This window comes from Opisthocomus hoazin, chromosome 2, assembly GCF_030867145.1.
Source record: "Opisthocomus hoazin isolate bOpiHoa1 chromosome 2, bOpiHoa1.hap1, whole genome shotgun sequence".
NCBI lineage: Eukaryota > Metazoa > Chordata > Aves > Opisthocomiformes > Opisthocomidae > Opisthocomus > Opisthocomus hoazin.
The window spans coordinates 24817691-24830102 of record NC_134415.1 but is presented as its reverse complement, the minus strand read 5'-3'; the positions used below and the strand labels follow the sequence as shown (position 1 = coordinate 24830102).

The 12412-nt window shown below is 42.9% G+C and overlaps 1 protein-coding gene across 2 annotated transcripts; it reads right to left on the bottom strand.

The window, feature by feature from the left end:
- Positions 1 to 1066: 1066 nt before the first annotated feature.
- COX7A2L (cytochrome c oxidase subunit 7A2 like) lies at positions 1067 to 10599 on the bottom strand. Of its 2 annotated transcripts, XM_075412904.1 has the most exons (3): positions 10427 to 10598; positions 2777 to 2911; positions 1067 to 1893 (listed from the first exon to the last, which is right to left on the bottom strand). In XM_075412904.1, exons 1-3 carry the CDS (start codon positions 10496 to 10498, stop codon positions 1750 to 1752), a joined length of 351 nt encoding a protein of 116 aa, XP_075269019.1. In that variant the 5' UTR covers positions 10499 to 10598; the 3' UTR covers positions 1067 to 1749. The 2 variants fall into 2 exon arrangements, with proteins under 2 accessions (XP_075269019.1, XP_075269020.1); XM_075412905.1 differs by lacking the exon at positions 2777 to 2911 and having other exon boundaries at positions 10427 to 10599.
- Positions 10600 to 12412: the final 1813 nt, after the last annotated feature.

Genomic DNA, 12412 nt, shown 5'->3' with positions numbered 1-12412 from the left:
TACCAACAGAAATTCTCTGAGCAAAACCCATCCTCGTGACAATGTACCTGTCCTTTATTAGAAGATTATTGTAGGCACTGTGCTTAATATATGATACCCAGGGAAGACAGACAATAAGCTACCATGCTGCTTTCCCCCTTTTTTTTTTTTTTCTTTTTTCTTTTTTAAATAGGACTTAACAGCCTACAACACAAGATTCTTAGTGCCATGGAAGCACAGGCTACTGAGGATAAAATATTTTATCAGTAGAGGCAACACAGCTGTGAATTACTGGAGAACTTCATTATTATAACTTCATTAGTCTTTGAGTCTTGCTGTCCTTACAAATTTTTTATTCAGTAACTTAATCTCTCCCATTCTGGAATACCAACATTGACTGAAACCTGAGATCACAGTACAAGCAGCTATCTTCTTTCATATGAAACAGTAATAAGGCTTTGATATAACTTGACTGGAAAATAAATCGGAATGTTTTTAGTAAAAGATTGAAGAAATGGGAATTTTAGGTTCCTTTATCAACTGTTTTCCTTATTTACTTGGAAAGTGATTTCTGCACAGTTCTGGGATAGATGGGTCTTTACAGAGGTCAGTGAATCCATGCCTATCTAGAGCCTGGGAGACCAGGAGTGAATAACTGATGCTCACAGACAGAGGAGGATCTATCAAACTAGACGATGTTTTTTGTGAAGACTTACGTGAAACTTGCAGTTCAAGGCTATATTACAAGGGAAAGAGAATGAATAAAGGGTTTTACTGCCTTGTCTCTCTTCCACCCACACAGCAAAGGAAATGTGTGTGTATGTGTGTACATAAATAGATATGTGTACGCACTGAAAATAATAGGCAGCTGAGCTACGACAGTGACCTGTTTCAAGGAAAATTATAGTTAAATACCCAATGAGTTCTGAGACAGGGTTTTAAGAGGATTACCATCTCAAAAAGATTACAGTACAGTAGCTGAATAAATTGTCTGGGTTGAGGTCTACAAGTTGAACTTAAATAAAAGTGTACCAATAAGTTTTTTTTACTACTAGGCCAGCTGAAGTGTTCTTTTGAGACTTGCCTGTTTTGTTATTCATGTAGTTATCTTTATTGTACAATAAGATAGTTTGACAAATGAAAGTCCAAAAACTAGTATAACTGATGGTACAATACCGGTGCACTCTGATGCATAAAGTGACACTAACATTATGAAATAAATCCACTCTAAATGCTCCAAAGAGATAAGCCCTTTGTCCTACCACCAGAGGTACAAATATTTAATAATATACCAGCATTTGGAAAAGATCCACTGCCACCTGCTTATGTAAAATGAGCTGTGTATGACAGAAGCAGGTTCCCAGGTATGTTATAATAATTAAATTATTTGCTTTTACTGTTTTGGAAACCAGCAGCATCCTCCCACTAAGGAATGTGGAGTATAGTCCACAAAGTATTTGTCCTGTCCTATCACTAACAATGTTTAAGTTGGGGGAGGGAAGGAAGGAAAAGCTTGACTTTCTCCAATTGTTCATATGCTCCTGCAAGACAACAAATGCAAAGCTACAACCATATGTTAAGATAATGTCTTTAAGTCTGTTTATATTGATTTCTAGAACACATAAGCCAACCAATTTAAAAGCATTTTCTCCAAAAAAAATTGATCTGATTAATGAACGCTATACAATCACAGAATTTAAGCAAGGGCAAAGAGATACACGCAGGAGGTCCTTCAGAGAAGTCTCACAAGTCCCATGAGTTGTGGTTCATTTACTTTTGGTTTCTTGGTTGTGAGGCCATGTACAGTGCTACTAGACAGTAGATAGTCCCGCCTATTGTTAGAGCCATAGTGGTCCGATAAAGCAGCTTATCTGGAACTCCTCGTTTCAGGTGTACTGGCAGTCCATCTGCTTTCTGTGGGAAGAGTTTAAAAAAAAAAACAGAAATGAACTTCCATACCAAGGCCACAAGCAACAACCTACCTCAGGTAAATTAAGAGACTTCCATGAGGGAAACCTCCTGACAAATAGGCTATCTACGATCAAGTGTATTACATGTTTTTCGTTTAGCAAGGCAAATGCAAAGGCAAGTTAATTTTATTAGCCAAAGCTGTTAAGTGCACACAGAAAGAATGTATCTTTAAATATTTCTAAAGAGGACCTGGATGAAGTGTCACTAACAAAAGAGCGTGAAAAGATATGTATAAAAAATTATTCACCAAGTCAGACTGACACATTCCAAATGCAAGTGGCATGTAAGAGAGAAAAGGGAACATTATATAAAGCACATTCTTGATGTTTTTAAAAAAAATGCTTAACTGATTTGTTTTATAAAAAGCCCTAGTACGCTTAGAAGTTGCATAGCTAACAAACTGGCTTTGAAAACTTTACTGTGCTCTTCTTATACTGCATTACAAACAGCTTCAGTAATACTCAAATTATGATAAAAAAAAACAGTAATGATCTGCTTTGCTCCTCTAGATCTGCTTTAAGGCATATGCTTCGACTCCCAGACAGAAAGTGCTTCCAATAACCAATAATATAATAAGCATCTTCTGAAGCCAGCAAAGAGACAAACAATGTTACTAGATCTTCCACTTTCTGTATTTATCTCCCATACAAGACATATATACCTCGTAGTATAGTACAAGTATACAGGTTATACTGTATTTCACACTTTCTTAACTAGACTTCACAAAATTTTGAGATTGTGGAATGACAGAAGTAGTTAGCTGCATTAAATTAAGGAAAGATATGTCCTACTCTCCACTTTAAATTACTCTCAAAGTTGTCATTACCTGAAAAAGTTTCTGTAGGTCTGGAACCTTGTTTTTACCCAAGAAAGAATCAGTTGCTGGTAAATCTGAAGCAAGTTTAGTTGTTGTCCCAAAAATCAGAGCTGGGGATTCAGTGGAAACTATTGGTTTGAGTCCCTGCATAAATAAAGATTAAAATATGAAGGTATATAACACTTCCAAATGTACCAATTGTCATGTTAGGCAGGCACACTGACAGTCATTACAAGAACAATATTACTAATATTTATCTGGTATTAAGACCATGAGCTAAAGACACATTGTTTACCCACTCATTTCTCAGCTACAACTTTGGGTCAGGGCTTAGCAAGGAGAACAGTAGCCTTCTTTCTGATTTCTTCATGACATAAATTTATAGCTATCATAAGTTTGTGGGTTTTTTTCTTTTTTCTCTGCACTGGTACTTGTTCCAAATTGCTGCTTGTTTTTCACACATAGTCAGACTATCTAGGGCTCTATCTGAGTAGCAGGATTAGAAACAGGGAATCCCTCATGCTTGCGTCAAACAGAGTGCAGAGACTTCAATGAACTCTTCCTCCTGAATGCTGCAAGCAGCAGCCATATATAACTGGGCTTTAAATAATTTGGATGTATACTTTGAAGAGAAAAAAAAAAAAGTTAAGACCGCTTGTTTCATACAACAGTAGCAAGTGGTGCTCGAGGACGCTCTGGAAGCCCTGACATGGTGGATATTTTATGCAAGTTTAACTACACCCTATAATTCACATGCTGCTGCAACTTTCCACCCCTCGTTGTACTCCCCATGAACAGCATAACTTAATTTCCTTTCAGTTCAGATGGTTGTACACTACACTTGCTGTAATTAAAAACTACATAATCCAGTTCTATGGGTAAGATTAAGTGCACAAAGTTACAGCCATCATGAAGTGGCCTCCTTGCCTTTATGACTATAGTTAGATTTAACAGTTATGCCGGGACACGTGGCAGTGATGTTTTACATTATGAATCCTGAAACAGCTGTAACTTTTTTTTTTTCTCCCTAACTTGCCACAATAATTAAAAGCATTGTACAAGTAGGTTAATGGAAGAGGTTCTCATTATAAACAGAACCAGCAATTGCTCTCCATGGGTCAAGTTTAAGCTGCATGGAAATTCTAGTTTCTGTTCAAAGGACTGGTTAATGCATTTTGTATTTAAGAGAACTACCTGAACGGTATTTGAAGCTGGAAGCAGACTGTCACTCTTTTTTTCTCTTAAGCCTGCCACAGACCAGACATGTTTTTTTCCATACATAAATTCTCTGCTACAACAGGCATCTTCAACAGACAGACCAGATTTCTCAACGTCCCGAAATAGCCTATGGAATGGTCATCAGTGCTCCATACTGAAAATGTGGGTCCACCTTCCCACTTTTCTAGTGCCTGAATGAATACTAGACTCACTTTGGGACCTTCTTGGTTATGTTTTGAAAGACAGAAGCCAAAACTGGATTCTCTGACACATTCAGTAACTAGTGCCTTCCTACTGAACAGGCTTGCATGGAAGGTAATTACAAAGTTATTTAAGACTAAGCAGTTCTGGTCACACCAGTAGGAAGGATGCATCTAAGAAACTGTTAACAGCCAGGGGAAGTTACTGGTTATATATTGAAGACTAAGTAACAGCTACTTCAAAATACTTGAAGAAAGCAATTTTGGACCAGCGTTTTTGTCTGGTGATGTGATAGAAGGAACTATAGAACACGTTTATACCAAATGTGCAGGTGATTTTTTTTCTCCAAAACTTTCCTTGCCTTCTTGATTGTTAGTACTGCAGCAATGTGCATCTTTCATCTTCCTCTAAGTTTCCACTTCTGAATCTCACTTATGCCTTCCTGAGGGCCAAACGTTTTCAGGAGCCATCATTGAGATCACTTCAACAGTTACTAGGTCATTGCAATTCCTGCTTGTTGTGATCATGCATATTTTATTTCATGAGCTACCTGTAGTGTATAAAACCTGTAAATGCTGAGAACTGGAGTAAGTTGCAAACTACTTCAAACAGTTCCATGATAAAGATACTTCTTTCATCATCCCTAAACTCACAGACGGGGGCTTAAAAACGTGATTAGCAACCCTTACCATTTTTTATTGGCGCTAAAACTCCTGCCTCTACAGGATACCACCTTGTTGCAAGACACACCCTACGGTTTATTATTATAATAGTGAAATCAGTTGTGTTAATAACTGTAAGTTATTGCATACTTTTTCAGGCTTTAGAAATACATTCCTATTCAGATAGTTATAAGAACCCCTTCTTTTGGAGTAACAGGAGGTTCAAACCTGACTCACGTGACTAACTTCACCATGAAATCAAATTAAACCACTTCAGAAAACTCGTATCATCAGCGTACTGTTGTAAATGACGCTGAAAGCAGCATGGCAGCAGTTAAGAACATCACGTAGCAATTTCAATAAAAATCACTGATATTGTTCATCGGCTTCAGCAAAGAGGACAACAAAACATATGCTGCAGAGGAGAGATGGTTCAGTTTGCCTAATGCAGACATTGCACTAATTGAGGTCCCTCACCTCAACATAAATTCCACTTGAATTCCATCCATGACTTGTGAATCTTGTGGTCCACTCCAGCCAAGCTCAGCTAAGCTAGTGTAACCGCATGGCTGTTCCAACAGGGTACTTGTTTGTGTTTATTGGCAGAAGGTGGCAAGTGCTTTATCTCACACCCACCTGCTTGCTAAGCTTAGCATGGCTGAAGAGAAATCCTCAGTATTACACAGAAGAATTTCAGTACAGACCATTTTTTACGCAAGTCATTAAGACACCTTATATGTCACTTGTATTTAACATGACTAAAACTGCAGGTTTATTTAATAATATTTATTTAATAATATCAGTGTCTTGCTACACTCAAAATAGGGCTGAGGAATGAATGCCTCTACACATCTGACCCAAGCTTCATAAAAAATGTTTCACGCTGATAATTCCTCTTTTGATATTAAGGTGTTAATCTTTTATTCCTAACCACATTAACAGGAATTTGTTCCAATGCTTGGAAAAAGTACAGCAGATCTACTTAGTGCAAAAGAGTCAACATCAGCTGATTTTATCAGCAGGCTACAGCAATTACTTTGTCAAATGCTGAAGTCCCCAGTGAAAGGTCAGGACATGTAGCTAATCCAACACAACAAACAAAATTCTCTGCCTACCCTTCTGAAAAAGTGTGTTTGTGCTCCTGTCAGAGGTCTGAAGGTCTTAGGACCCAACCTATCTGTTGGTTGGCCAACATGTTCAAACAAACTTATGCCTTGCTGGCATCAATTTCCAAGTTAGATTTACATATTCTTAACTGTGCAAAACAGTTAAGGATTTGGAGCACAATGTAATGGAGACAGCACAACGCTTAAGCTTTTAACTGTTAGGGGAATTGCTCAAACAGATCTGAGAATGAGAAAGTAGAGAAAAGTGAGGTAAGGACCAAAATAAAGAGGGGAAACAGGAAAGAAAGTTAAGCTGAGAATTATTATTTCAGAACATGCATTGAAGAAACTTTAATGAACTTGCTAAACCTAGACACTTCTAACCTAGATAGCAGGCTTTTCATAGCAGGACATATCTCATCGTATGAGGTTAAATATATTTGTAACCACTAACACAAGGATGATTTTCATAGAATCATACCGTGCTTTGGGCTTGAAGGGGCCTTTAGAGGTCATCTAGCCCAGCCCCCCTGTAGTGAGCTCGGACATCTTCAACTACACCAGGTTGCTCAGAGCCCCGTCCAACCTGGCTTTGAATGTTTCCAGGGATGGGGCCTCCACCACCCCTCTAGGCAATCTGTTTCAGTGCTTCACCACCTTCATGGTAAAAAATTTCTTACTTATCTCCAGTCTGAATCTACCCTCCCTTAGTTTAAAGCCACTGCCCATTGTCCTAGCACAACAGGCCCTGCGGAAAATATCTTCCCCACCTTTCCTATAGGCTCCCTTCAGGTACTGAAACACTGCTATAAGTTCTCCCCGCAGCCTTCTCTTCTCCAGGCTGTGAACAGCCCCAACTCTCTCAGCCTGTCCTCATAGGAGAGGTGTTCCAGCCCTCAGATCATCTTTGTGGCCCTCCTCTGGCCCCACTCCAAGGGCTTCAGCTTTTAGGTAGGATCACTTCAGGCTTTGTTTGTATTGGGACGACACACTTAGGTAAAAATGATTTTTTTTTTTTTTTGTACATTTTGAGTATCATCTACAGCATACAAGGTTAACCATTATAGTTTCCTAACGAACTCCAAGCAATTCGTAACAGCTAAAATCACAAGCTCTGTGGTTTGTGGGGGTTTTAAATAGCTACAAGCAAAATAAGTTGTATCATGTGAAGGTATGGTAGCATGACTAAATTTCTACTAGGATCATGGTCAGTCTTGAAGAACTAGATAAAAGTACATACTGTCATCTTCACCTGAAGCAATCTGAAACTGGTCCCACTACTTGTACTTTAAACATAAGCCAACTCTTCGAATTAATAGTTTTTATTGTATTTGTAATGGTTACGGCAGTCATTACCCTCCTAAATATGAGTAATAGTTTTTAACCTATTTGACTCCTCACCTGCACTAGCCAAGAAAGTTCCCGTTTACTCAGACTAAATTGTTCATGCTACTTTACATAACTTTGTTAAATGCAAAATTAAGTCTTTTAAAAATGCTAAGACTGAGATACAAAGAACGATACAGGTTTCAAACAAAGAGATTTCTTTTCTGTTAGTACAAGCTGTTAGTTATGTTACTGACAGCAAAAGAATTTCTGAAACATATTTTGACTGGTATTTTGCAAGCCCACAATAAGCTTAAACCTGTATTAGAACAATACACCATTGGGAAACATCACAACGTAACAGTACAGAATAGAGTGAAATATTATACTTCATAATTAATATATATTATATATATTTGAACCAGCAGAATTTGAATCACAGGATGTCTTCCTTTTTCCAGAAACATCAAGATAAACAGAAGCATAAAAAGCAAACCATTTTACATGCTGAGCTATGGTTTTATTAAATATAGTAATGAAATCAATAGGAAAAAACTTACTTCTTTTTGGCCTTAACATCTACTCACACGATTCCTTTCATATTTTAATCTCTATCTATTGCAAACAATTTTGTCAGAATGATGCATCTGAATGTGTCACCTGGGAGTAGAATCAAACTACAAAAAAAAAAAAATTATACCAAAAAGCTAGCCTGAGAACATTGTAAAAAGGGACTGAAGATAACTTTTTAAAATGTAGCTATTCTATTGCATAGCACCTTTGCATGCCACAGTTGAGGACTAAGCTGTGTGAATGGTGAGCCAAATATGCAAGACAGTGTTTCTTTCATCAATCTGAGAAAACCCACAGGGGTTTTTCAGGGATAAAGGGAGACAATACTAAGAAGACTTATGCAAAATGGTCCTGCTGGGATATAAACTCATCTTCTCAACTATATCCTCTCAAAAATTACATTTTAACATTTCAGTGATGACACTGAAATGAAATACAATGCCCTATGATGACCTAAAAAGAAATGACTACAGTGTTCTAGAAGAAAAGTATTTCTATTCCTTGGACATTCTGCTTCCTTCCTTGCAGAGCAGTGAGATCTAGACTTTCCCCCCCCCCCCCCCCCACATCTGCAATGATACCTATGCATGAAGTTAGTTTTGCACAGACCCTTTACAAACCAGTTATGACATATGACACTACATCATTTCAATCTAGAAGATGCCAAGAATTCAGATTTATAGTGTTTCTGTAACTATTGCAATTATATCCATACATACCAAATATTCATTAACAGAACAGAATGTGGGATAACAGAGAATTCTGTATTCCCCTCCTATCTTGTGTCTGCCTTTTTAATCCCTTAAAAATATAAAGATGTACTTAAAATGGGATGATTGTTATAATATGATGGAGGCAGCCTGCTGAACAGAAAGGTAAGCAATGCTACACAACCTAGCCTCCAGAAGCTAAGAGTGTTATCTTTACGACAGCTTTACTCCACATGGCTATCTAGAGCTTTCTGTACTTCTGTGCTGGGGCTTTTCGCTTAGGATTCTAAAAATGATGTATTATTTGTAGAAAAAGAGTCACAATGACCTAGAGACTAACACATAGTGTTCTACACTTTCCTGGAAGAGTATAGAGGTAATACACTGCTTGGGCTTGAAGCCCTTTCTGCCCCCCACAGTGGTAATCCTAGCCTTTGCTTTCCTTGACACAAATGAATTGTCATTCAATGTTTATTCTTTGAATATCATTCTGTCTAGAAGAGGTAAGAAACCCCCCAAACACTGCAACAGGGGCAAGAGTTTTTTCTAGCACAGGTGCCTGCTGGACTTACTCTTAATGAACAGACACACTTTTAGACTAGAACATAATATTTATTCCACTGTCTTCCCTGTGCCGTGCACCCCTGCTCCCCAGTAGCTGCCCAGGAAGCCTTTCAAAGAGTGACTGGGAAAGGGGAGGATAAAAATCTTCTTGGGACAGAAACTGGCATATCAGAAAGTCACCAGTACCTCAGCATTTACTTATGATCATAGGGTAATTCAGGATGAAAAGGCCCTCTAGCGCTCTTCAGTCCAAACTGAGGCGAGACCAGGTTGATGGGGTTTTTGTCTGGTCTGGCCTTGAAAGCTTTCAAGGATGGAGACTGCATTAACTTCCCTGGGCACCTGCTCAGCTGCCTGACTCTTCTCAGCATGAAAATGTCTTTCCTTTCATCCAGTTTGAAACTCTCGTGTTGCAGCTTATGCCTGTTGTCTTCTGCCCTCCCACCATGCACCACTGTGCAGAGCCTGGCTCCATTGTCTTGATAATCTCCCTGTCGGTGCCAGCCAGATGGTCTCAGGTCTGCACCCGTCCCTGTTCCTGCTGCACTGTCTCTTGGATGGAAGAAGCCCCATTTCCTCACCCTCTCCTCACAGAGCAAGTGCTTCAACCACCCTGACCATCTTGGTGACCTCTCCAGTTGATCAAGAACGATCCCATGGCAGGGAGGGGCAGGGCACAAAACTGGATGCAGTACCTAGAGGTGACCCAGTAAGCACTGAGCAGATTTTAACCTGTATACGCATGGTAAATATGGCAGCATCATACAGAGGAAAGACTGGTTTTCGTTCTGTTTCAAACAAACTTCTGTAGGTGCGTATCCTCTCTAATCAGGGTTTTAATGCTTTCAGTAATTGGTTTTTCTGCATGCACAGAGAGGAACGGGGTACTAGCTGCAGGGCCGGCCGGGTTTGCCAGCTGTGGTATTAAAACACCACCAGCCACCGCTCCAGCCCGGGGGCGGTCCCGCACGACGAAAGCGTGTCAATTCCTCGCTAGGACCCCGCAGCCGACCCGCGAGGCGCACCGCAGAGCGCCCACGGCCGCACCGCAGGGCCGGGTGCGCGGCGGATCCCTCCCGCGCCAAACAAAGGCCACCAGGCCCCGGAGCCGCTGCCGGGGAGGCCCGGGCCAGCAGGCGAGGCAGCCGCCAGAACAGCAGCCGAGCGTCCTCCGCCCGGCAGCCATGGGCGACGGATGGGGGTATCTCCGCGGGCGGCCCCAGCCGATCCCCCGGGCTCTGAGGGAGAGGACGGCGAAGGTCACCGCCGCGACGGCGCCCGGGGCGACGGCCCCGTTACCTGGGGGTTGTAGGCGGCGGACGCCGCTGCCCCGACCAGCCGCTGCGTGAAGCCGTTGAACTTGTAATACATGGCGGGGGCTGGGGGGGGGGGGAGCACCGGCACGCGCGCTCCCAACGACCCAGCGGCTGCGGCGCCTCGCGCGGAAGGACCCCGGCCGGCTCTTTGCGACGCCTGTGCGTGCAAGGGCCCGCCGGCTCGCTGACGCCCGCCGCGAACGCCTGCGAGCCGTGAGCGCGGGAAGCCGCCAAACAAGGGCAACAAAAAAAAATAAATCCGGAGAAATACACGAGCCGTTACTAAAGAAGCGGGAGCTCGCTCTCCCTTGGGTTCCTGCCGCTCTCAGAGCGAGGGTGGCGGCAATTTTCAGTCAGGCAACGCACCGCACCCCTGACAGGCCGCGCTGTGTAGTGCGCGCGCGCACCACCGCCCGCCGAAGGGCAACGGCGGCGGGATGCAGGCTCGCGGCAGGCGGGGCGGAGGGGCGGGGCTGCCGCCAGCCAATCAGCGCCAGAGGGAGGGGCGGGGGTGCTGCCGAGAGGTCTGGTCGGGCAGGGTCGCGGGGCGAGGCCAGCGGTGAGGGGCTCCGCAGGGCCGAGTGACGGGTCCTGCCCTTCGGTCGCAGCAACCCCACGCAACGCTGCAGGCTTGGGGAGGAGCGGCTGGAGAGCTGCCCAGCGGAAAAGGACATGGGGGTGCTGGTTGACAGCCGGCTGAACATGAGCCAGCAGTGTGCCCAGGTGGCCAAGAAGGCCAACGGCATCCTGGCTGGTATCAGGAATAGCGTGGCCAGCAGGAGCAGGGAGGTGATCGTGCCCTGTACTCGGCACTGGTGAGGCCACACCTGGAGTACTGTGTTCAGTTTTTTTGCCCCTCACTACAAGAAGGACGTGGAGTTGCTGGAGTGTGTCCAGAGAAGGGCAACGAGGCTGGTGAGGGGTCTGGAGAACAAGCGTTGTGAGGAGCCGCTGAGGGAGCTGGGGCTGTTTAGCCTGGAGAAGAGGAGGCTGGGGGGAGACTTCATCACTCTTCATAACTACCTGAAAGGAGGTTGTAGTGAGGCAGGTGCTGGTCTCTTCTTCCAGGTAACTAGCGTCAGGACAAGAGGCAATGGCCTCAAGTTGTGTCAGGGGAGGTTTAGATTGGATATTAGGAAAAATTTTTCTACGGAAGGAGTGGTCAGACACTGGAACAGGCTTCCTAGGGAGGTGGTTGCGTCACCATCCCTGGAGGTATTCAAAAAACGCGTAGATGTGGCACTTCGGCACATGGTTTAGCAGGCATAGTGGTGTTGGGGTGATGGTTGGACTTGACGGTCTAACAGGTCTTTCCCAACCTTAATGATGATTCTATGAACTCTGTCTCCGGTCTATCAAGTGATGCCCTTCTTTCCCACCATCTTTCAGAAACAGATGAAGTCTAGAATTTGTTTCAGAAAACCAGGTTTTCGTTAAACGAAACCAGCCTTGTGAACTGGGGGGATGTGCCATGCTGCTGCTGCTGTAGTGACTCTGATCTTCCTGGGAAGCCCAGCAGCCCCGAGGCTGAGGGGAGGACACGGTGGGGTTTTGCCACACATGCAGCTGGAGGGGCTGCGGGTGTTGCATGGTCGTTAGGCTTCTGAGCACACTGTGGGCCATAGGTGGTTGCCAACCGAGATCTTGTAAGTAATCCAGAGCATCCCGCCTTTCCCTGGCTCTGACAGCACAAATTCATAATTTGAGTTCACCCTGTGAATTGCCTGCTGTTGATTAAGATTAAGCATACTGAAGCCATATTGAAAAAGGATCGTTTGTTGGTAATGTTTAATCATTAGTGACCCACACCAGTTAGGGTATTGACTGTTAGGAGTCCCACATACAGTTTTGCACATATGCTTGCTATAAAAATAACTCTGGTCATGCACTGAGTGAAAACCATTAAAATATACTTTGCTTATAAACTGGGGGAAGATCTATTCATAGGAGATGTTTTAGAAAGTAAGAT

What these genes read in the sequence shown, in the direction of transcription:
- COX7A2L (XM_075412904.1), bottom strand. Translation starts at nt 10,498, where the DNA reads ATGTATTACAAGTTCAACGGCTTCACGCAGCGGCTGGTCGGGGCAGCG. An exon ending in CCGCCGCCTACAACCCCCAG is followed by an intron (nt 2,912 to 10,426) that starts GTAACGGGGCCG and finishes TTATTTATGCAG; the next exon opens with GGACTCAAACCAATAGTTTC. An exon ending in ACCTACAGAAACTTTTTCAG is followed by an intron (nt 1,894 to 2,776) that starts GTAATGACAACT and finishes CTCTTCCCACAG; the next exon opens with AAAGCAGATGGACTGCCAGT.